This window comes from Gorilla gorilla, chromosome 5 (assembly GCF_029281585.2).
Source record: "Gorilla gorilla gorilla isolate KB3781 chromosome 5, NHGRI_mGorGor1-v2.1_pri, whole genome shotgun sequence".
NCBI lineage: Eukaryota > Metazoa > Chordata > Mammalia > Primates > Hominidae > Gorilla > Gorilla gorilla.
In genome coordinates, this window is record NC_073229.2 from 178402695 (window position 1) to 178425571 (window position 22877).

At 39.5% G+C, this 22877-nt stretch overlaps 1 protein-coding gene across 1 annotated transcript in view; it reads right to left on the minus strand.

The window, feature by feature from the left end:
- Nucleotides 1–21748, minus strand: part of IPCEF1 (interaction protein for cytohesin exchange factors 1) — a 95325-nt gene extending 73577 nt beyond the window's left edge. Inside the window, exons 1-3 of the mRNA XM_063707355.1 lie at nucleotides 21603–21748; nucleotides 19490–19647; nucleotides 18632–18801 (exon numbers count right to left, since the gene is read on the minus strand). Of these exons, the coding sequence (XP_063563425.1) occupies nucleotides 18632–18801; nucleotides 19490–19647; nucleotides 21603–21748 (474 nt within the window). The remainder of the gene's footprint in view (nucleotides 1–18631; nucleotides 18802–19489; nucleotides 19648–21602) is intronic.
- Nucleotides 21749–22877: the final 1129 nt, after the last annotated feature.

The window sequence follows — 22877 nt, forward strand, 5'->3', positions numbered from 1 at the left end:
TTGAGAGAATGACAGTGTTCTTCTCTTCCTCCTCCTTTTCCTCCTCCTATGCTTCTCCAGATCCCCTGTTGCCTATTATATTAACTAAAATAACTTTGTTGAATGGGATCCTTCTTCTTCAATTCCTAACTTTCTAAAAAGTTTCCTGCAGGCAGCCAAGCAGGGTGGCTCACGCCTGTAATCCCAGCGCTTTGGGAGGCCGAGGCAGAAAGATCACTTGAGCTCAGGAGTTCAAGACCAGCCCAGACAACGTAGGGAGACCTTGTCTCTATTTAAAAAAAAAAAAAAAGTTTCCTCCAGGTTCTATACTGGTACCTGCAAGCTTCCCTCAAAATCCTGATGTAATAAAAAACTTGTTCTCCTGCCAGAGGTATCAAACCCATCATTTGGCCATTGTACAAACTTCTCTTTCCAAATCTAGTCTTAAATTCAGAAGAAACACGTTCCTTTTCACTTTGTTTTATGATGTTCTATGATCTCAAACCTTTCGCCTCACAATTCAGCCCATCTAGTTTTCCCAGCATCTCTGATTTTGTTCATCTCAGTGGAGTGTCATGTACAGTTGCTGTCATTAGGCAGCATTAAACACATATTTCTACGAAAATGGCTGGTGTTACAACATTGGGGGGAAATGTAAAGGTTGCTGATCATCTCTTTGATCTCATGAAGCACCTCTAGAGTATTTGTCTCCTTTAAACACTCTGCTCTTGGCCAGATGTGGTGGCTCATGCCTGTAATCTCAAGTGCTTTGGGAGGCCAAGGCGGGAGGATGACTTGAGGCCAGAAGTTCAAGGCTGCAATGAGCTGAGATGGCGCCACTTGCACTCCAGCCTGGGCTACAGAGTGAGACCCAGTCTCAAAACAAACAAACAAAAAACAGAGTAAAGGGTTCCAAGGTGTGAGCAAGGCAGGTTGCCTCCTGCTCCCTGGCCCTATAATGCCCTTCCTACCTCATTCCCCTAGATAAGTTTCCAGGATTCAACTTAAGTGTGACCATTTCCAAAACTTTTTCCCTATTCCCTTAAGTCTGGACTAGGTGCCCCCATGTCTGCCTCCAGCCCCAGGGGCGGCCCTCCCTTACAGGACCTCTCTCACTGTATTTAATTATCTGGTTGTTTGTCTGCTTCTCCAATGGATTGTGAGTACCTTGAAGGAAATAACTGTGTTGTTCATACATATTATTTATAAGGTGTGGAATAAATACATGTGAAATAAATAAATACATTTTTTGAATGAATGAATGAACTATAATCTTTTTCCTCTGACAATAAAGTGTTAAAATGAGATGAAGAAGGCAGTGTGGAAAAGTTTGCCGGTTTTATTTATTTATTTATTTATTTTTTTGAGACGGAGTCTCTCTCTGTTGCCCAGGCTGGACTGCAGTGGCGCGATCTTGGCTTACTGCAAGCTCCACCTCCTGGGTTCACGCCATTCTCCTGCCTCAGCCTCCTGAGTAGCTGGGACTACAGGCACCCACCACCACACCCGGCTCATTTTTTGTATTTTTTTTTTTTTTTTAGTAGAGATGGGGTTCGCCGTGTTAGCCAGGACGGTCTCGATCTCCTGACCTCATGATCTGCCTGCCTGCCTTGGCCTCCCAATGTGCTGGGATTACAGGCGTGAGCCACTGCGCCCAGCAGTTTGGCAGTTTCTAAAAAAAAGTAAGCATATAATTACCATACAACTGAGCAATTCTACTCCTAGGTGTCTACCCAAGAGGAATGGATGCAAATGCCCATGCAAAGGTTTGCATGCAAATCGTTATAGCAGCATTATTCATAATAACCTAGAACTGGAAACAACCTAAATGTCCATCAACTACTAAATAGAATATGACACAGCCATACGACGAAATGCTATTTAATCATGAAAAGGAGCAAACCACTGACACTTGCTGAAACATGGATGAACCCTGAAAACATTCTGCTAAGTGAAAGTGAAACACAAGCGATCAGTTATGACTGTGTGATTCCATTTCTATGAAGTGTCCAGAAAGGGCAAATCTATAGAGACAGAAAGCAGGACAGTGGTTGCCTGCGGTTGGGGGTGGGAATTAACTGTAAGTGGGGATGGGGGATCTTATTGGTACAATACAAATTATTTAAAACTGATTTATTATGATGGTTGCATCACTTGGTAAATCTACCAAAAATGAATGAACTGCAAATTTGAATAGGGTGAACTTTATGATACATAAAATGTACCTTAATAAAGCTGTTTTTAAAAACATGAGGTTCATCAGTTATAACAAATCTCCCATGCAGATGGGGATATTGATAATGGGGAGGTTGTACATAAGTATGGGCAGGGATCATATGGGAAATATCTGTACCTTCCTCTTACTTTTGCTGTGAGCCTAAAACTGCTCTAAAAAAATTAAGTCTTTTAGAAATTAACTAAAACAGGACATCAGATTTTAGAATTTAAATGCAAAAATAAGTGTTCATTGCCATGATAACATTTGCCCTTTTCGTACCACAAGTATTTTGGAAAATATACAAAATTACTTCTTAGGTACCTACACATGTCAGAAAAGCAGAAGGGCTGACCAGGAGAAATGAGAGTGACGTGTATTCCCGAGTCTAAGTAGGTCAAAGAGGACCAAGCCAGAAACAGATGAATGGTAATATAGGAAACTGTCATGTAGTTCCTGGTTAAAAAATGAAAAGTAATATTATATCTCTATTTTCGATGAAACCATAGTTCCTTAATTCTAAAACCCTGATTTCTTTACACTTCAATAATTCTGAAATCAGAAGTCACCTTAGAATCTATGTATATTTTCATTTCAACATCTTCTCCCCTAAAACCTGTTATTAAATAAATTACAGGTCTTAAATAGAATCTTGAATTCAAGAAAAAAAACAGCTAAAAAAATTTCTTTGTAATATACTTTTGTGTTTTTAAGTGAATATAGAATTGAAATTCTTGAAATTACCTTGAGCAAATTGAATGAGGTTACCCAATGACTATCTGAATCAGCCAAAGCTGCAAAAGTCTCCATTTCTCCATATAAATCTATTGTTTTCTCAGTTACTCCCCAAAACCCCCAGGGCACTGGAAACAGATGAGGTCTAAACTCTGAGCTGAGCTGCCCATTCTCATGCCACCTTAGAACAGTTGTCTCTAGAGTCTCACACTACACACAGACTCATGACCACTAGAGAAATCTGAATTATATTCTTTAAAATAGAAAGTAAAAGGAGATTGAAGAAAAGTTAGGATAAAATTCACTATAAAAGTTCTAGTTCTATGGAGAAACAGTCATTCTCAAACACTGCTGGTGGTAATGCAAAATGGAACTCAACAGAAGGAAACTGGATAATAATCAGCAAAAATGCACTTGCCCATTGACCCAGAAATTCCACTTCTGGGATCTGTCCTAACTATACCTTGGAGAATATGTGGAATGACATGTGCATTGCAGCATTGTTTGTATTTACAAAGGATTGCAAAGAATGCAAATGTCTGTCATCAGGCGACAGTTGAATACACTGTGGTATCCACACACAGTGAATAACTATGAAAAACGCCATACAACGCATAGAGCAATCTCTAGGACATAGTGAGAGAAAAAGTAAGGTGCAGTACTATATATTTAATATGCTAATTTTGTGTAAGAAAGGAGGAAGAGATTTGACTCAATATACACACTTGCTGTATTTGCGAAAAGAAACATGGAAAAATAAACCAAAAACAAACAGAAAAGGGGGAAGAAAGAGGATAGAGAACAGAGATGCGAAGGAGACTGACTTGGTTGTAACTTGTTACAGGTTTGACTTTGGAATCGGGTACATGATTGATTTTTTAAATCAAAAACAAACACGAAAAAGAAAAGCAATTCTCGAAATTAAAAACAAATAGAAACAAACCTAATTGAATGTAAACATGGTGACATAGCCCCACACAAATAATCATTGCTCTGAAAGACTTAAGAACTTTGACTATACGTATTTCATGGCAAATAGGCTAAGTAAGGACTCTTCGTAGTGACATGTTATTATAATTTTTACATAGTCTTGGTAGGTTTTTTTCCTTTCTTCCCCTCTAAAATTGCACAGAATCTAAAGCTCCCCTCCTTCTCTCCATACAATAGTGTCCATGGCACTGCAACTCATCTGCCCCTTCCTTTCAGAAAAGGAAATACGAAGATTAGCACATCAACACAGTCTACATTCTGCAACTATCACAGAGAGCTGCACGTATTAGCATCAGGCTGTGACAAGCACTGCACCAAAAGAAAGAAAAAATGTCTGTGTTTTATTTTCTTCTAGATATCAGAAGCAGGCCTGGTAGGGAGTGTGCTTGGAATCCTTTTAAGAAATATAATAATCTTGAGTAACATCTAATAAGACCTATCATTTATTGAGCGCTAAGCATATGCCAGTGAGGTAGTACTATGATCACAGCCTTAAGAGGAAAATTAATCCCATGCCAAGTGCCAGAACCTAGAATGCCAAGCTAGCCTGGCATTATACCATGGGAACCATCATGTGGTATTATTAAAGTGACAGGACTCAGACCAGGACCCAGCAACCAGTCAAATAATTCTAAAGACAAGACTGAAGAAATTCTTCAGAGCTAAAATAGGCTCAGGAACTGAAATGGGAGGAGGAGAGAATCTGCAGTCAACACATGGCACAGAAAAAAACAACCCTGGATTTGGAATTAATGTCTCGATGTAAGCCACATACTCTGACATCCCAGGCAGAGTACTTAACCTCTCTGAGTCACTGTACTCACAGTGAATAAGCAGCTATAACCAGCTTCTCCAGACTAAATGGAAATTAACATAGATGTGTGTAATAATGTAAAATTTGTTAAAGCTATAAAGAAATCCAAGAATTTATTATTATTAGTCCCTAGGAAAGCAGGAAAAGGGGTGAAAAGAAAACAAAAGAGAAGGAATGACCCAGAAATTAATGTAAAATAAGCCTTTTTTTTTTTTTTTTTTTTTGAGATGGAGTCTTACTCTTGCCACCCAGGCTGGAGCACAGTGATGCAGTCTCATCTCACTGCAACCTCCGCCTCCCGGGTTCAAGTGATTCTTCTGCCTCAGACCCCCAAGTAGCTGGGGTTACAGGCACGTGCTGCCACGCCCAGCTAATTTTTGTATTTTTAATAGAGACATGGTTTCGCCATATTGGCCAGACTGGTCTCAAACTACTGGCCTCAAGTGATCTGCCCGCCTCAGCCTCCCAAAGTGCAAAATAAGCTTTTTGACTGAGTGCATTGTAAGCTGAGCCCTCCGACTAGCTGTTTCTGTGTCTCAGCTCTCCTCTCTTTTCTTCGCATCAGATTAATGGTTATAAAAACATTTTAGTTTATTTGGAGAATAATAATACTAGTAAACTTACCATATTCTTCATGTATTATTTGGGGTATTTTTACTAAAATATTGTTGCGTTTGGGTTTAGCTAACATTACCCTATGAATATAACTAGATTTAGATCCAGAGAGACTTTTTTCTTACAAACACCTAGAAATAGATAGTCTACATAGACAACATTTGGTAAATGTTTTTGGCTAGAAAAAAGGCCCAATTTCCTACAGAACCCAGAGATTCTTGGCATTGATTATAAAAACAGATGGAAAGAATTGATTACACTAATGAGGATGGTTCTGAGGATACTGAGGCTCCAACAGGGGGAAGAGGGGAGGGTTCTGCAGTAAGGAGATCACTTACTCTCAGTGACCCTGACATATGCCCTGTCCTTACCACCCAGGGCACACTGGCAAGACTTCCTGCCACCAGCACCTGCATCTCACTGTGGGAAAGCTTCTCTGGCTGCCCTATTCCACTCTTTCACCTGTGCAGAGGTCCTTGGAGATCACTGCTCCTGGGACGAGCTCTCAACCAGCAACGAAAGGGTCTTGGGGCAGAAATGCCTCCAGCTAGGCCGGACGCCATGGCTCACACCTGTAATCTCAGCACTTTGAGAGGCCAAGGCAGAAGGATCTCTTGAGGCTAGGAGTTCAAGACCAGCCTGGGCAACACAGTGAGACATCTCTCTTAAAAACATACCAAAATTAGCGAAGCTCAACTATGTGCACCTGTGGCCTCAATTATGCAGGAAACTGAGGCAGGAAGATTGCTTGAGCCCAGGAGTTTGAGGTTGTGGTGAGCTATGATCACACCACTGGAGGACAGTGAGACCCCATCTCTAAAAAAAGAAAAATACATAAATAAACAAATCAATATCCCAGTTCCTTTTTCGCTTAGCGTGAAAACTCTGTGGTACATGTTTTTCACAGGCTCCCAGGGTTCCCCAGAAGGATGAAGCTTTGGTTACCCACAGTCACACCCTGCTTGCTAAGGAGAACTTTATTAACTTTTCTACCCTCTCTCACTTCCCTATTGCCTTTCCAAGTATCTCCTGGATCACTTCTCAAGTAAACTGCTAGCACCCAAATCCTCTTCTCAAGAATCTGCTTCTGGGAAACCTAAACCAGGATGCTATTCCCCTTGCAGAAAACATTCCCTGCCATGAACAGCCCAACTGCTCCGCACAACAATCCCTTCTTACTATTCCCTCCTAAAAGTCAACCAAGGATATGGCTCTCTGACTATCACATTACGTCATATTTAGGTGGTGACCAAGAAGTGGCTGGCATCCTGTTCCATGCTTTGTAAGTCACCTCTTCTAGCTAGCCACTCACAATCTTTCATTCTCTCCTTGTGGAGAAAGAGGGAAAGGGCTCTGAAGTAAGGAGACCACTTGGAGCAAAATCATATTTTAAGTGAAATTAAGTTACTAGTGAACTTTCAGGTAGTCTGACATATAAAGATAGTAATTACCTTCTGAAATGTAATTTTAAAAAATGATTAAGATGGAAACCTCAAATTTAAAAGAATTTTGTGTGATTGTCCTCTGCCGTGTAAAATCCTTAGCTTCTGCTCAGTCTCATCTCTGCCCTATTCTTTTGGAAGCTTTAAAACCCCAAATGTGCTACTGTTTTCATATATATGGGCTGGTCTCTGCACCAGCATAGTCAAAAAAAGAAAGAAAACAATACATATGAAGGAAAGGTTTTAAATGAATCGGAAGAAATTTGATAAAATCTCACCATTACAGACTAAATTTTATCTCTTGCTATCTAACTCATCTACCATCCATGGTTATTACATGAGTTGGGAGAAGAATAGATAAAGGAGCACCATTTAAGAAAATTTAAAATCAGGTGCATTCTCTTTGAATATTAGAGATTTGGAAGTAATAGGCTGGGCATGGTGGCTCACGCCTGTAATCCCAGCACTTTGGGAGGCCAAGGCGGGCAGATCACATGAGGTCAGGAGTTTGAGACCAGCCTGGCCCACGTGGCGAAAACCCGTCTCTACTAAAAATACAAAAAATTAGCTGGGTGTGGTGGCGGGTGCCTGTAATCCCAGCTACTTGAGAGGCTGAGCAGGAGAATCACTTGAACCCGGGAGGCAGAGGTCACAGTCAGCCGAGATCGCACCATTGCACTCCAGCCTGGGCGACAAGAGCAAAACTCTGTCTCAAAAAAAAAAAAAAAAAAAAAAAAAGTAATGAAGACAAAGTTAAGTCTTTTAAAATCACAGTCAGTACAACACATAATCTTGCCTTCCTGCAATGTGAAGTTATCAAATACTTCAGGAACTTTCAAATCTCTTCAAGCTGTTTTCATGAGTTTCGTCTGTACTATTAAAATACACCACCACCACCACTAAGAAAATCTGGTTCAAAAATGGCAAAAGACATTTCTCCCAAGAAGATATGGAAATGGCCAATAAGCACATGCGAAAGTTGCTCAAGGTCACTAGTCATTAGGAAAAGGCAAATCAAAGCCACCGTGTGATGGTACCTCACACCCATTAGGATGGCGACTGTAAATAATTAATTAATTAAGTGACAAGCACTGTTGAGGATGTAGAGAAAATGGAACCCTTGTGTTCCAGTTCTATGGTTGGGAATGTAAAACAGTGTAGCTGCTATGCAAAATAGCATGGTAGCTCCTCAAAAACAATTAAGATAGAACTACCATATGATCCAGCAATTCCACCTCTAGGTATAAAACCAAGAGAACTGAAAGCAGAGTCTCATCTCTATTGTGAATATTGGCATTATTCAAAATAGCCAAAAGGTAGAAGCAACCCAAGTGTCTGTCAACAAATATGAGTGAATAAACAAAATGTGGTACACACATCAATGGGATAAGATTCAGCTTAAAAAGGAAGACAATTCTGAGACCTGCTACCACATGGATGAACCTTGAAGACATTATGCTAAGTAAAATAGGCCAGTCACAAAAGGATAAATACTGTATGATTCCACTTATAGGAGGGAACTACAGTAGTCAAATTCGTAGAGACAGAGAGGAGAATGGTGGTTGCCAGGGACTGGGAGGAGAAGGAATGGAGACTTATTATTTAATAGGTACAGAGTCTCAGTTTTGCAAGATGAAAAGAGTTCTGGAGATAGATGATGCTGACGGTTGCACAGTAATAAGAAATTATGCAATGCCACTCAACTGTACCCTTAAAAATGGCTAAGATGGTAAACTTCATTAAAAAAATTTAATTTTAAAGCTACTACTCTGAAATCGTTATTTGTCAGTAAAGAATGAAAATGCATTTGCCAAGGTAAGTTTTACAAGATTCAAGGTGTGAAAATATCAGTGGCTGACCTGCTGTTAATGAGCACCATCTCTTTCACAGGTAACAGACATCTATTCATGCTTCTGTTGAACAGACATAGAGGCGAGGCCCAGAGATGGTGGGTGGTTTGCCTAGACTGTCAAGGAGCCTCAGCATCAGGGTAGAATCAGGGTAGAATTAAAATTGGGTGCATTCTCTTTCAAGGGAATGTAGAGATTCTACACTGTGAGCCCAGGGTTATCTTCCCCTGCAGCGTGCCTTTTCCTTGCATCTTTTTTAAAGACATCGTTTCAAACATGTTTCCCTAAATTCTGACTCCTTACAGAAATATTCAATATTTGTTTAAACTTTCCTCTCTATGGTTTCCTTTTGAAATCTTCTTGAAACATGCTCTATGGAAGATTAAACACAGCAGCACAGTGACAGATGAGTCTATCAATTAGCTTGTCTGTAGAAGAAGCAGCTGGAACCTGACCCTTAAAAGAGCTTGCTCCAGACAGATGATAAATCTTCAAATAACGACTTCTCAGGAAAATCCTCAAACCTAATGAAAAGTTCAGCTCATCCCATGGGCCACTTGGCATTCTGTTGCTTGGGAAATGTGCCCACACCCTCACCATTAACTCATGTGTTAACTGAACTCTTCCTCCAGGGTGGAAAACTCTGTATTGACAAGTACCCAATGTCTTCTAGTCCATTCTCATCTTGTAGCTTAAAATCATCCTTTACACAGGGTCGGTAGGTGTATTTTTGGACTTTCTTACACAGGACAGGTCATAGTCACTGAGAAAAACCATTCCTGGTATCTGAAAATTCCTAGCACAATTCTCCTGCATCCTAAAATCTCAATATTTAGGCAAACACTTTGCTTTTGTTTGTATACATTCCTTTCATTTTTTAAATATTGCTTTTAGCTGCATTCAATCTTCGCAAAGTAGCTTTGAATAATATAGAGATAGTGTTCTTGGTCAACATTTACTTGCAAGAAAATAGATGCATAGAGATTTGCATCACTGACTTAGAGCTACAAGACCTCATAATAAAGTACAGGACTAGAATCCAGGTGCCATTTGTCCCTTATACCATGCTGCCGAAATCCACCTTACTGCTGGCTTGCTTCAAGAATGATCAAATTATATACACACACATATACATATGTATGTTTATATACATGCATATCTATATATATGTTAATATTTATACACATACATATCTATATATGTGTCAATACTTATACATTTATGCACTATAAATATCAATTCAATATATATCAATTTATTTTTAAGTTAGTGTGTGTGCACTTATGTACTCTATTTCCTGTTAACGATTTTAAACGATTTTAGGATAAAAGCCATTTTTGATTTTAGATTCTATGCATTGGCAAATCAACTATCATATATGCATATATAATTCTTACAGCCATCAGAAATGATGTTGTGGATATACATGTATCAACATGGAAATATGTTTCTATGTATTACTTAGTGAGACAATCAAGTGACAACAGCATCATGTATGATATTATTTTATTTTTGTAAAACACAGAAACAAATGCTTGGAAACACATACAACAAAATGTCTAAACTCGTGCCATGGTGGTAGGAACCTTTATTTATTTATTTATTTTTTAGATGGAGTTTCGCTCTTGTTGCCCAGGCTAGAGTGCAATGGTGCTGTCTCAGCTCACTGCAACCTCTGCCTCCCGGGTTCAAGCGATTCTCCTGCCTCACTCTCCCAAGCAGCTGGAATTACAGGCATGCACCACCATACTGGGCTAATTTTGTGTGTATATATATATATATATTATATATTTTAATACAGACAGGGTTTCTCCATGTTGGTCAGGCTGGTCTCAAACTCCCGACCTCAGGTGATCCGCCTGCCTTGGCCTCCCAAAGTGCTGGGATCACAGGCATGAGCCACTACACCCAGCCAAGCCTGTGTGATCTTAATTCATTTATTTCTCTCTGTGTGTTTGCTTCCATGTCTGTCTTCTTTTTTTATTTCGCTTACTTCTATTTTCAAATTTTTCCTATGAGCACATACTACTGTATAAACTTTTTTATAATTTTTATTTTTATTTTTAGCTGTTTTTTAAGAGATGGGGTCTCACCATGTTGACCAAACTGGTCTCAAACTCCTGGCCTCAAGTGATCCTCCCATCTCAGCTTCCCAAAGTGCTGGGATTACAGGCGTGAGCCACCATGCCTGGCCCTATTGTATAATCTTTTAAAGCATTTTTCAGTTACTTTAAATTTCCAAAAAGTAAAAAGTTGGATTCTATATTGTTGTTTTTTTTAAAAAAAAAAAGAAGTTGTGGAAACACCAACAAAAGTACTATGCACTGTCCACCAGAGAAAAGAGGGAGGCTGTGTCCCCTGAGTGGGCATTTCACTGCTGTGAGCTAAGAAGACTGTCCTCTAAAATACCCCAGCCATGGCATTCACTCTGGCAATGCCCAAGCATATCATTGCCTTCTGAGAACAAGACAAAACAAACCAACATTTCCTGGCTCTCGGTGTTCCACAGTTAATTTTGAAAAGTTTGGAAAGAATTTAAAGGAAAATAATATTGGCAACATAAGCAATTGTTCCCACATTACATAGAGTTAACAACAAGAAGTTATTGAGAACTGCCCATCCCAACTACAGATAATGTGGCCATAAAGCTATGACAGGGGAACAATTATTTTAGAAATACATTCAAGGATCTGCAAAGGAAAATAATTGTTAGAACACAATAATACATTATAGACAATAAATAAACTAAATGTCCATTTAAAAATTCATTTCCACGCATGTGAAATTAGAATGTCAGAAGTAACGGAATTCAAGAAAGTCCTCAATCATTCTAACATTTAGGTTTCCAAATGTTAACTAAGCAAGCATTTTTACCCCTTTGATCCATGAGTCATTGTCTTGCGGTAAACCGGTCACCTACAGCTGCTGAAATGTCACGTTTTGCCCTGTCCAGACATGTCAACATTCCACCTTCTCATTCTCCTTTCTAATGCAAATTCTAGGAACCCATATGTTGGCCAAAAGTTCATCAATTTCACATGGTTAGTTTGAATTGTCTTCACTGAAGAAACTTTTTTTTTTGAGACGCAGTCTCGCTCTGTCACCCAGGCTGGAGTGCAGTGATGTGATCTCGGCTAACTGCAACCTCCACCTCCCATGTTCAAGGAATTCTCTTGCCTCAGTCTCCCAAGTAGGTGGGACTACAGGCATAGCCACCACGCTTGGCTAATTTTTATATTTTTAGTAGAGGGGGGTATCACCATGTTGGCCAGGCTCATCTTGAACTCCTGACCTTCAGTGATCTGCCCACCTCAGCCACCCAAAATGCTGGGACTACAGGCGTGAGCCACAGCACCCAACCTTGAAGAAACATTTCAAAACATTGGAATTTTGTTTGGGATACTCTCAGAGGCTGGTTCTTGGCTAAGACAATAAATATAGAGTTCAAATAAATTAAAAGCCCATAATTCTCATTTTGGTAGAAGTCTGGGAACACATCAGTGTTCAATAATAATGCTCAATTTAATTAGTTGATTCATACAACTAATTGATAATTAAGTAATGTAATAATTAAGCAATTCCTTCAAAAAATACTGGTACATGCTCTGTACCTGCCAACTTCTAGGATATAGAAACACAGTTTAAATCAGACAAGTAAAGAATACATCCTCTGCTGCTTATGTTGTAGCTTGGGGAGAAAGAATATAATAAGCTATGACTAATGTATTCATAAATTCCTATAAAAATTTTTTGAATCTATTGTAAACTCAGTCAGACATTTTCCAAAATGTATGCTAATCTATGCCTACTGATGAAAGGTTCAGAAGACTTAATGTCACTTTCCCAGGGAAAATTAATCTGTTCTTTATTTTTCTTGAGCTGAAAAAAAAAAGGTACTCTATATTTACTGAAACTTGCAGAATAGCTGTCTCATGAAAAGAGAAAATTTTGACTTTCAAGTAACATTTTCTACATGGGTAATTCTGCCCAATGTAAAAAGTGATTAGATCTTCACTATAGAGATTCTCATAAAACTGATTTCAAGAAATATGCCTTCCAAAGATAAGATCCTCTGAAATTCACATGAAGTGTGCATGCAGCTAGAGATGGAACACATCTCATGCAGACAGTTACTTCAATCCCCAAACATGCAAAACTTTCACCATTCAGAAAGCAAAGGAGAAACACAATCACAATTGTACAGACATATTGGATCCTCAAAGAACATTAAAGTCTCTGTAATATATACAAAACCAGATATTAACCTACAAACCTCTTCAGTTTGTCTAAAGTTTTTATAAAATAGATAGTTGGGGCCAGGTGCGGTGGCTCATGCCTGTAATCCCAGCACTTTGGGAGACTGAGGTCGGCAAATCATGAGGTCAAGAGATCGAGACCATCCTGGCCAACATGGTGAAACCCTGTCTCTACTAAAAATACAAAACTTAGCTGGGCGTGGTGGTGCACGCCTGTAATCCCAGCTACTCAGGAGGCTGAGGCAGGAGAATCGCTTGAACCCAGGAGGCGGAGGTTGCAGTGAGCCAAGATCGCGCCACTACACTTCAGCCTAGCAACAAAGTGAGACTCCATCTCAAAAAAAAAAAAAAAAAAGAGAGAGAGAGAAACAGATAGTTGGATGATTCATTTTTTCTAGTCAAGGCCCAGGGGCCTCAAGGCTTCCTTGAACTGGTGATGCAATGGCACAAATGGTGTCGATAAATGAAAACTAAAAAACACAAGTATCTAATAATTGTATACAAAGAAACAATGTACAAAACTAAAATACACCAAAAAAGCAAGCGACGGTGAATCTAAATGAAATTCCACCCTTCTTAGTCACAAACTCTTTGTCCCTCAATTTTCATATTATTTTCCCAGTCTCCCCAGGCTCTAAAACTTGGAATCATGCTTATTTCAGCCTCAAATTTTTTGTGTCTTATATCTAACCGTTCTTCATACCTTACCCCTTTTTATTTGCATAGTGTGCCCTAAATTCTCACTGTTGGCACTCTAGTCCAGGAGCTCATGTCTGAACACCTGCATTTTCTCACCGTCTCCTAAGTGGCCTTCTGGCAGCTCCCTCACTCTCCAAAACATCCAATTTATTGCTGCTAGGTTCATATTTTTCGCATGCCAATTTCACGAGCTCACCTTCCGGCTCAAGAATAGGCAGTGGCTCCCTACTGCCTGCTGGATCAAACCCACATTCCTACACTATCACTACGTGTCTCAGTCCCCCATTCACTGGCCCTAAGTCACCTCTAAATGGAGAAGCTATGCAGCCTGGGGAAAAGAGCCTGGCTTTGTCGTTGGGAAACCTTTGTTTTAAATCCCAGCTCTGCTATTTACTCCTTGTGAGACTTTGAGCAAGTTACTTAAATTCCCTGAGCTTCAGTAAACTCCCTTGAAAAACGGGAATAATAAAATCTATCTTGCTCGGCTATTATGAGAATTCAATATAATCACTAACACAGTGGGTTGGCACAGCTTGTTTATATTTTCATTCCTTTGTTCCCATTAGTCCCCAGAATGCGCATCTCCCACCTCTACTTCTCAAAGATCCTAATAATGTGGTAGCCAAATGGGAGCAGCTGTGCAGGACCTAATCGGAACCTTGGGGCCTTTCTAGCAAATTCAGATTGCTCCTTTTCCCATATCTGTTTTTAAGAATAGAGGTGGAAATCCTTTCCTGGAAAACTATTTTCTGTCAAAATCAGTCCTTACACATGACTCCATTTCTCGAAATTCCCATGGGCAATGTAAATGCCGAAGATTCTTAATTCTTATTTATATATGAAATTAAGAACTATTAATTGAGAGCCTATTAACTGTCAGACACAGAGTAAGTTGCTGAAGATATACCCATGATCTTGTCCTACAGAAATGATCAATTATGGAAAACAGCAAGTCTGACAAGCAAGTACCCAAAAAAGAGGACAAGCATGATAGTAAGAAAAGTATAGGCCAAGTGTGGTGGCTCACATCTGTAATCCCAGCACTTTGGGAGGCCAAGGCAGGTGGATCACTTGAGGGCAGGAGTTCGGGACTAGCCTGGCCAAGGTGGTGAAACCTTGTCTCTACTAAAAATACAAAAATTAGCCGGGCATGGTGGTGCACACCTGTAATCCCAGCTACTCAAGGAGGCTGAGGCATGAGAATCGCTTGATCCTGGGAGGCAGAGGTTGCAGTGAGCCGAGATAACACCATTGTACTCCAGCCTGGGCAATAGAGCAAGACTCCGTCTCAAAAAAAGAAAAGAAAAGAAAAGTATAGGCCACTCAGGCAGCAGAGAGAGGAAGCCAAATTTAGGTCAGAGGAGAAGGTACGTGCCTCTATAAGAAGGCTATTTAAGCTAAAATTTGACCTATAAGGAGGGATAAGTTTGATGGAATTGGATAGGAGAAAGACTTCAGGGCATGGAGACGGAGTTTTCTGAGCAGAGAAACAGCATATGCGAAGGCTTAGAGAGAGCCAGCCCACGTGCTAACAGGAATTGAAAGAAGTGCCATCTTTAACTGGGTAGGGCTGACAAGTGTGAGGAAGTAAGAAAGGTTACCAGTTAAGGTGATTCCCACAAACCAGGAAGTGAATTTGTACCTTCTCGTAAGGGCAAGGGAAAACAAAACTGTGGATTTTAAATCCAAGATTTTACCAGCCTGGATTTCTACGGCTGTTAAACTTGCATATGGTTTTGTAGGACTTGGCGAGTAATCTTGCGTGCTGCGTCACACTAAGCACATACTACGTGGTGTGAAAAATGGCAGATGAGCCTCTGGACTTGACCTTTCTCAATGAATTCTAGGTAGTATAGTTTGAAGTAGCAACGTGTGGTGAAAGAAAAAGGTAGACTATGCATCGGGTAACTGGGTAACAACAGCATAAAACAGAAGAGAGGTGAGGCTGGTCTTCCCAGGCAGTGTCAGGCAATGACGGAGAGAGAAAAGCAAAGGGATTCAATGACAATGAGATCACATGTAATTTCAAAGGAGAGTTGCCCTAAATTTCATTTCCAGAGCTGTTCTCTCAGACCCCGTTGAAGGCAGAAAACAGGGTGATCTTAATTGTGTCATGTATCCTGGCCCGAGAGGGAGTCGGATTGGCATGCTGTAAGTCATGGGCTTAGGAGTCCAAGGGACCTGAATGTGAATCTGTTTTTTTCCATTTACTCCCATGTGACTTGGGACAATTGACGCAATCTCTCTGCATTTCAGTCTATCCCACTTTCAAAATGTGGAGACAATTACTACCTCTCAGGGTGATTTTGAGGAGTAAATGAGAGCATATATGCAAGGTACCTTAAATCATCTATCCCTTGGCCTAGAGTAGACACTAAGTAACAGGTGGCTCTTCCTGAGATGCTATGGACTCTGCTACCTCTCAGCATTAGGCTACTGAGGAAGTGTAGGGACGGGGCTGGTTGTAACCCAGGGTAGAATTAGAATTCTGCTCTTAGGTGCTTAGGCTTAGGTGCTTTGAGAGCGATTTTGTTGAATCTGAATTCTTTTAAGTGGCAGAAGTAAATAAAGCTTCTTGGCTTGACAGGACATGCTTGGGTCTTATTTCACAGTTGGTGTCCACACAGAGAAGAGGAATATCACTGCTAATTAAGCATTCATTGAGTAGCCTTTTTTCCCCCACAATAAACATATAATTAAGATTCGGGGTGTGTGTGTGTGTGTGTGTGTGTGTGTGTGTGTGTGTGTGTGTGTGTGTGTGTGTGTGTGTGTGTTTGTGGTGGAGAGGAAGAGAGAGGGAGAATTCCTCTACATACCATTAGTTTTATAGCCATTAGTTTGCATACCATTAGTTTAATCCTATAGTTCCCTAGCCAGATAGCGGCAAGCTTATACTCCATTCAATGCTGCTAACCTAACTGTATTCAAGTACATGCTTTGCAACCTGAATATTGCTTTCTGTGTTGCCATGAAAGCAAGCCAGGGCAGGAATGCGTGAGTGTATCTAAGGCTCTATCCCTTTCCTCTTTCTAGCCTAGTCTGTCAACACTGCTGCTCCTTGTGGAAGCATGAAGTTCCTAATGCCTAAAATAGGTAACTCATTTCTCGTCTAAGAGAATCATAAGCTGAATGAGCTGATGAGGCCAAGCCAGCCCAATCTGGAAGCCTGTGTGGTTCAGAAGGACTTCCTTTAAATTCTATGAAGACAGGGACAGCAGCCAGAACATATTTGCTAAATAATTTGATTCCCGGAGAAGATGAACGTCCTGCTTCTATCCGAGCTTTATTACTTCCCACAGACATGCCAAGCTCCATCAGCGTCCAATCTTTCCAACAGCCTCTGGAAATGCCCTGACCACTATTAAAAGGTAAATCAGTAGGTTCTCTCATGTTATAAAAGATGTAGAGGACTATCGCTTGCCACAACTACCCCAAAACAAAGGCCTGAAATAATATGAGACAAGAAAGAGACATTTATATTAACCTTAGTTCCTCTTAAGAAGGAAGCTGTATTTGTTTAGGAAAACTCTCTCACAATAGAAGGCAAGACCACAGACCCAGGTTGCCTTAATTTGGGTAAAACCATACATGCTACACAAGATGAAGAATGTATTCAGGAGGGGAGAAGAAAAGAGAGAAAAAGGATGCCAGTGGAAAACTGCACACTCTGCCAGTGACTTTTTGTGAATCCCTTAAAACTTTGATAAAGTTGTTATAACTCACCAAATGCTTGAAAAAAAAATGTATTTTTACGGAACCCAAAGAGGAGCTTTGTGCCACATTTTTCATGAGGTGAAGCTGGAGCAATAAGTTTGGGGGCAGAGCAGCAGAGAGGAGAGTGCTTATTCCCAGCACTGGAATTGGATTTGGGTCCGGTTTAACCAAATCTTTAATGAACAGGTGCCCAGGGGTATGTGAGTAACAAAAATTGATTAGTGGCCAGTGAATGTAAATTTATCAACTAAAAATTTGGCCCACAAACAATATGCAGTACTTATTTTGCATTTATAAAGTTACATGATGTACAGCTCTGTTGCTTGAATGACACGCATGCCCATGTCATTTCACAAGAAGAATGTCACATAAAAAGAACTTTCCTGGCTTATAAGCAACTCCTAAGTACTTTTCCCTTAATCGACTAAAGGCCCTCCAGTGCTGATCTTCACAGTACTACAAAGGGACTCACACTCTCCTGAGAGCAGCAATCAAACCTCACTGGGTTTGTGGAGAGCATTCCTCCTTGGAAACATCTCCTCATTCGACATTCAACAACACCGTCATTTTCAACATGATTCAGGTCATGAAAGATCAGCACACTTTCTAAGAATAACTTTATTTCCAGCCATTTTCAAAAGAAAACTAGCCTGGGATGCAGACAACAACAGTATACCGACTTTTTAAGGAATAAACTAGGCAACTATCTTTTCAAATGTTGTCTAAGCACGGCTACTTTAACGCCATCACAGAGCACACCAGGGGACAAGAGGTGACAGTCGCCAATGCAAAGCTGGCATAGGGGTTAGCGATTCCAAACCAACCCATTTGATAAAGAAGGTCAGGAGGAAAGAAGGGGAAGAAGAAAGTAAAGGAGGAGAAATTGAAAAAGCTTCTCTGAACTGAATCAATTGACACCCTTGTAGGTCGTGAAGCCGAGTCTCCTTTTAGTAGAGAGACCTTAACTATGTAAAGGTGCCATGTTAAGTGATGGCCACATAAATCCTGAAACTATTAGAATCCCTCGTGGAATAGTAACATTAATAACAGAACTTAAAAGTCTCCTTTAGCAAGGATGTAAATGTCGACACTCCCTTCCTCCCCAACCAGAGTAGTCAAACAGGATGGGTTTCTTCTCCATAAAACACAGAAGCACAACCTACATATCTACTGGACCAGAAATGGCTTCTATAACTTATTTGTTTATTTACTCCGCTCCAATTCCCAGATATCAAAATGAACTTTCCCATAGGGATCACCTGATGCCTTTAACGTATCCCTCATTAAAACGGCTGGGAACAGGAGGAAGAAAGCAGACTCACCATTTGATTGCTATACCAGTACAGTGACGACCCCTTCAGTATCACCCAGAACTTTTTCCATTTGTTGCTTAGGAAACTTCCCTTTTCCTTTTTCTTATACAGCCACCCTTGGCAGTCAGCATGGCCCAGATCTTTACACGATATCCTCCTCCGACTCATCGTGAGAAAACCTGCAATGATTACATGAAGAGGTAGATAATGTATTACCCTGATTTGGTAGGTAAAGTATTATCCTGATTTATGTGACAGAGTGAAAGGCAACTTTTAATTGTTAACCCCCCGGGGAGCTGGATTTTTCACCAAGATTTATGCAAAGCCTATGCAAAACCTATGCAAAACCAATGCAAAAAAAAAAAAAAAAAGCCATGTGTCTGTTTTATTTTTAAACATTCGTTTCATGCTTAGAAGGTATAAGATACGGCCAAAGAAACAGCACAGCAGGAGTAATATGCAAGTATTAGTCTAAGAATAGTATTCACCAAGAATAAGTTGAAAATAATTAAAATTGTAAGGCTGGCAGGCATATCAGTGCAGTAACATAGCTCCTCTCAACAATAACAGCCGTAGTTATGCAATAGATGTTGAAGGGTTAATGCCCACCTCAATACACAGCTACTTCCCGACTCACTGCCAGTTTTTCTAAGCTCTTTCAACATACCACGAGGGATTAATCCAAATGAACAACATGTCGTCATTTCTTAAAATCGATTCAACAATAACCAAAAATTAATCTGCCGTCCACCTCCTCTTATTAGCATTAAGACAGACAGAAATCTGATCCCAAGGAAGGCACCCCAGAGAAAAGCCACACTCAACGCACACAAAAAGGAGATAAAGAAACAAAAGAGATCTAATTACCTTGAGTTTTCCTCCTGGGCTTCTGACGCAAGGGAACCTGCTGAAAATGCAGGAAGGAAAGAAAAGAGGAAATTTCTGATTGTGTTGTAACATTTGTAAAGAGAGAAGGAGGGAGGAGGTGGCAGTGTTTATGAGCAGGATGGAATCTAAAAAAAAAACTCTCCAGGCAGAGCTTAACGGGGAGCTACTAGCTGAGGCACAAAATGTGCTAATTAGAATCAATATACATTGAGCTGAACCTGAAAAAAAAAAAAAGTCACAGAGCATTTATCACTGATGTTTCCTGTTCCACCCACAAGCCGCTCTCACTACTACTTTAGTTATGATAGCACAGTGTTCACGGAAGTTTTAAAAATCAAAAAATATTTCCCCTTTTGTGTTTTTGTGAGAGAAGGAAAAATATATCTGCTTCTTTTGCAATTTCTAAATAACAATGATTATTCAGATAAACCTGGAAGATAATTGTTACAATCTCAAAATATTAGAGTCACTTGACTATTCCGTTCATAGTCCTGCTACCACGCGGGGTTACACCTAAACCACATGAATTAAATATCCCAGAAAATGAAATTCCACAACCTCTTTTAGTGAGAGTTCAGTAGCAATCAACCCTCCTTATCAGGAAATTCTTATTTACAGACAAATTAAAGTTTCTTATTCTGTCTTTAAATATCTCTGAATATTTCTCACGTTTTATGGAAGATAAATTAGTTACCACCTACTATTCTGTACTAGCTCTTCAAATCAGACATAAGACAATATATATGAAACATACATTTTTTTCCACAATACATTTTAAACAAACATACAGACTATCAGCAAAAATAAAAAATATTTTTAAGTGCTTTCAAATACGTGTGTGTGTGTGTGTGTGTGTGTGTGTGTGTAGAGAGAGAAAAAAATTTTTGCTTAAAGAAGTTCTATTTGTTTTTTCTTTACAAATATCTAAGCTGAACTGATTTAAATTTGAAAGACAACCTTTTCCGTTAACAGGTAGAGAACTCGGGAAAAAACGTGTGAAAATGAAAAGCAGTTCCAAAATTTGGTATGTAATCTTAGTACAGCATTTTATAATGTTTTCTAGAGGTTCCTGGCTTATATTCTACATATCTATTGATCTGATAGCTATTGTATATGGTTCTACCGTATGTTTGAAGAAGGGATATGACATAGTGAAAAGAGGGGAAGGTCTTTAAATCCAGAGGCCTGGAACCAATTCCTGGCTATTATAATTAGTAGCTGTGGTGCCCAAGAAAATAGCACTCTCTGAATCTGCTTCTGCATTTATAAAATGAAGATATTGATAATAATTCTAATCCTATAGGTCTTATAAAGATTTTACAAGATTTATTTGTGAAAATCCTCTGAGAACTAAACAACATCCCTTTATATAAGTATGTGTAATATAATATTATATCGTTGAGATAAACAAATACTTTACATCTAATAAACAGAAAAAAATCATAATTTTTATAAGTATGATTTATGTTTCCTTCAGCAATTATAACGAAGCTAAAGTGTTTAAATTATATTTCCTGGGAAATATAGATCCCAAGAAATACTGCACTGACATTTCATCTGACCAATGTTAGAGTAAAATTTATCCCCCCAAAAATTAATCATCCATAAAGATGGCAGTAATTACCTTAAATTTTAAGCAAAGATAGACATGTTATAATCATGGCATGTTACTAAAATCCAGGCAAATTATCATGAAAAGGACCTAGTCTCAGCCTCACTTCACAAATATCTCCCACACTGACCTGTCTTATGTTCTAAAGTTCCTATCATTCCCTCAAATCGTCTCCTGGGACGTTTTTTTGATATGCCAATTCTCTGAGATCAGTAAAACCCAACTAGTACCTATTGGCAAAATATTTTTGCCCAAATATGTATATTATTTGAGTGGCTAAATTTTAGCTGAGAGCCAGGACTAAAGACAAAGAAGAGAATTCGTGAATGTAGATGCTGGGTAAGATTTGGGAAATCTGGGGTCCAGGAGTCCCTAGCAAGCACTTGAGACAAACCAAGAACCAGGGGAATAGGGAGAAAAGGGCGTTGTTAACAGTCATTCCTAGAGTGCTCAGGCCTCCAGTGAACAAGATGAAATTACATTAGTTCAAACAAGAAGAGCAGCCTTCGGATGAACAAATGAGAGGAAAGTCCCTGGAGGGCAGCGATGGGATCAGCCAAGGCAGAGAGGAAGTGATGCTCCTTCCATCGCGCCCAGCTGGGTACCAGTGAGTGTCCTCCACCCATTCCTTGTGAGCACTCAGTGGGACTGGAGCCCTCCGGCTCCACCTTAGGGCTACTTCCAGGGAAAGCCCCAAAATGTGAGCTTTGTCTCAATTCTGCCCAAGACCAACCCTTGGTCTACACCACGTTCTTATGCCTAGGATGGGATGAGAACAATACCTCGAGCAGAATGGGCACCCAACTCAAAGAAAGGCTTTTTTTGTTGTTTTTAAGTGGGGGAGGGAGCTTAGTTATTGAGTCATTGAGTCAACCCTGTTCTGACAATAATTCTCTTAAAGCAAATTATTAACTGTTAAAACTGTTTTCCCTGACCAGAAACAGACTGCATATTATAGAAATAACAAATTCAGGGAGTTTCAGTTTCACCTAACATACATGAATTTGAAACCTAAATTGGTTTATATGAGAAAATGAAAACAATCTTTGAGAACTTTATTGCATCTAAGATAGATTTTACTCCTCACAACAGGAAGTGGAACCCGTGAACTAGTCCGTTTCAAAATGATCTTGCATGTGGTTTTTCGCTAGGTAAGTAAAAAAAAAAAAAAAAAAAGCAAGCAACCAGTTGAGCATTTTATGAGATGGTTTTTCAATAGGGGAAATTATAACTTGTTATCATCATAAATATTCAGAGCCTAGTAAGATATTTTCTCATTTTATTTTCTTCCAGTTTGAATGTTATAGGTAAAACTAAAAAATTATTCTAAAAATCTGATTTTGCCCTAACTTAGTTCTAAAATTGAGGGGAAATTTTTCTTTGAAAATATGTATTTCTTTTTCATTGAAGAAGTGTATTTTTCTTTAACTTTTTAAAAGATGGTTCAAAAACTTCATTTGGCCACGAATCACTCAAAAACACATGGAAATATACAAAAGACCCAGTAGAAAATATACAAAGGAAACTCCTTTGATATTGAATGTTGGGGCTAACACCCAGGTTACGGGTAACTGTTATATTGACTTATAATCCATATAGTAGTTGTTAAACCTTGCAGGCAAAATTTACCCCAAGATGTATTAAAATTCACAGTAAGATGCTCTGTCATTACATCAGACTTCATAGTGATCCTAATCTTTAGCAAAAACTATACAGTGATATACTGGTAAAATGGGCTCTCTGGTTGCAGGAGCC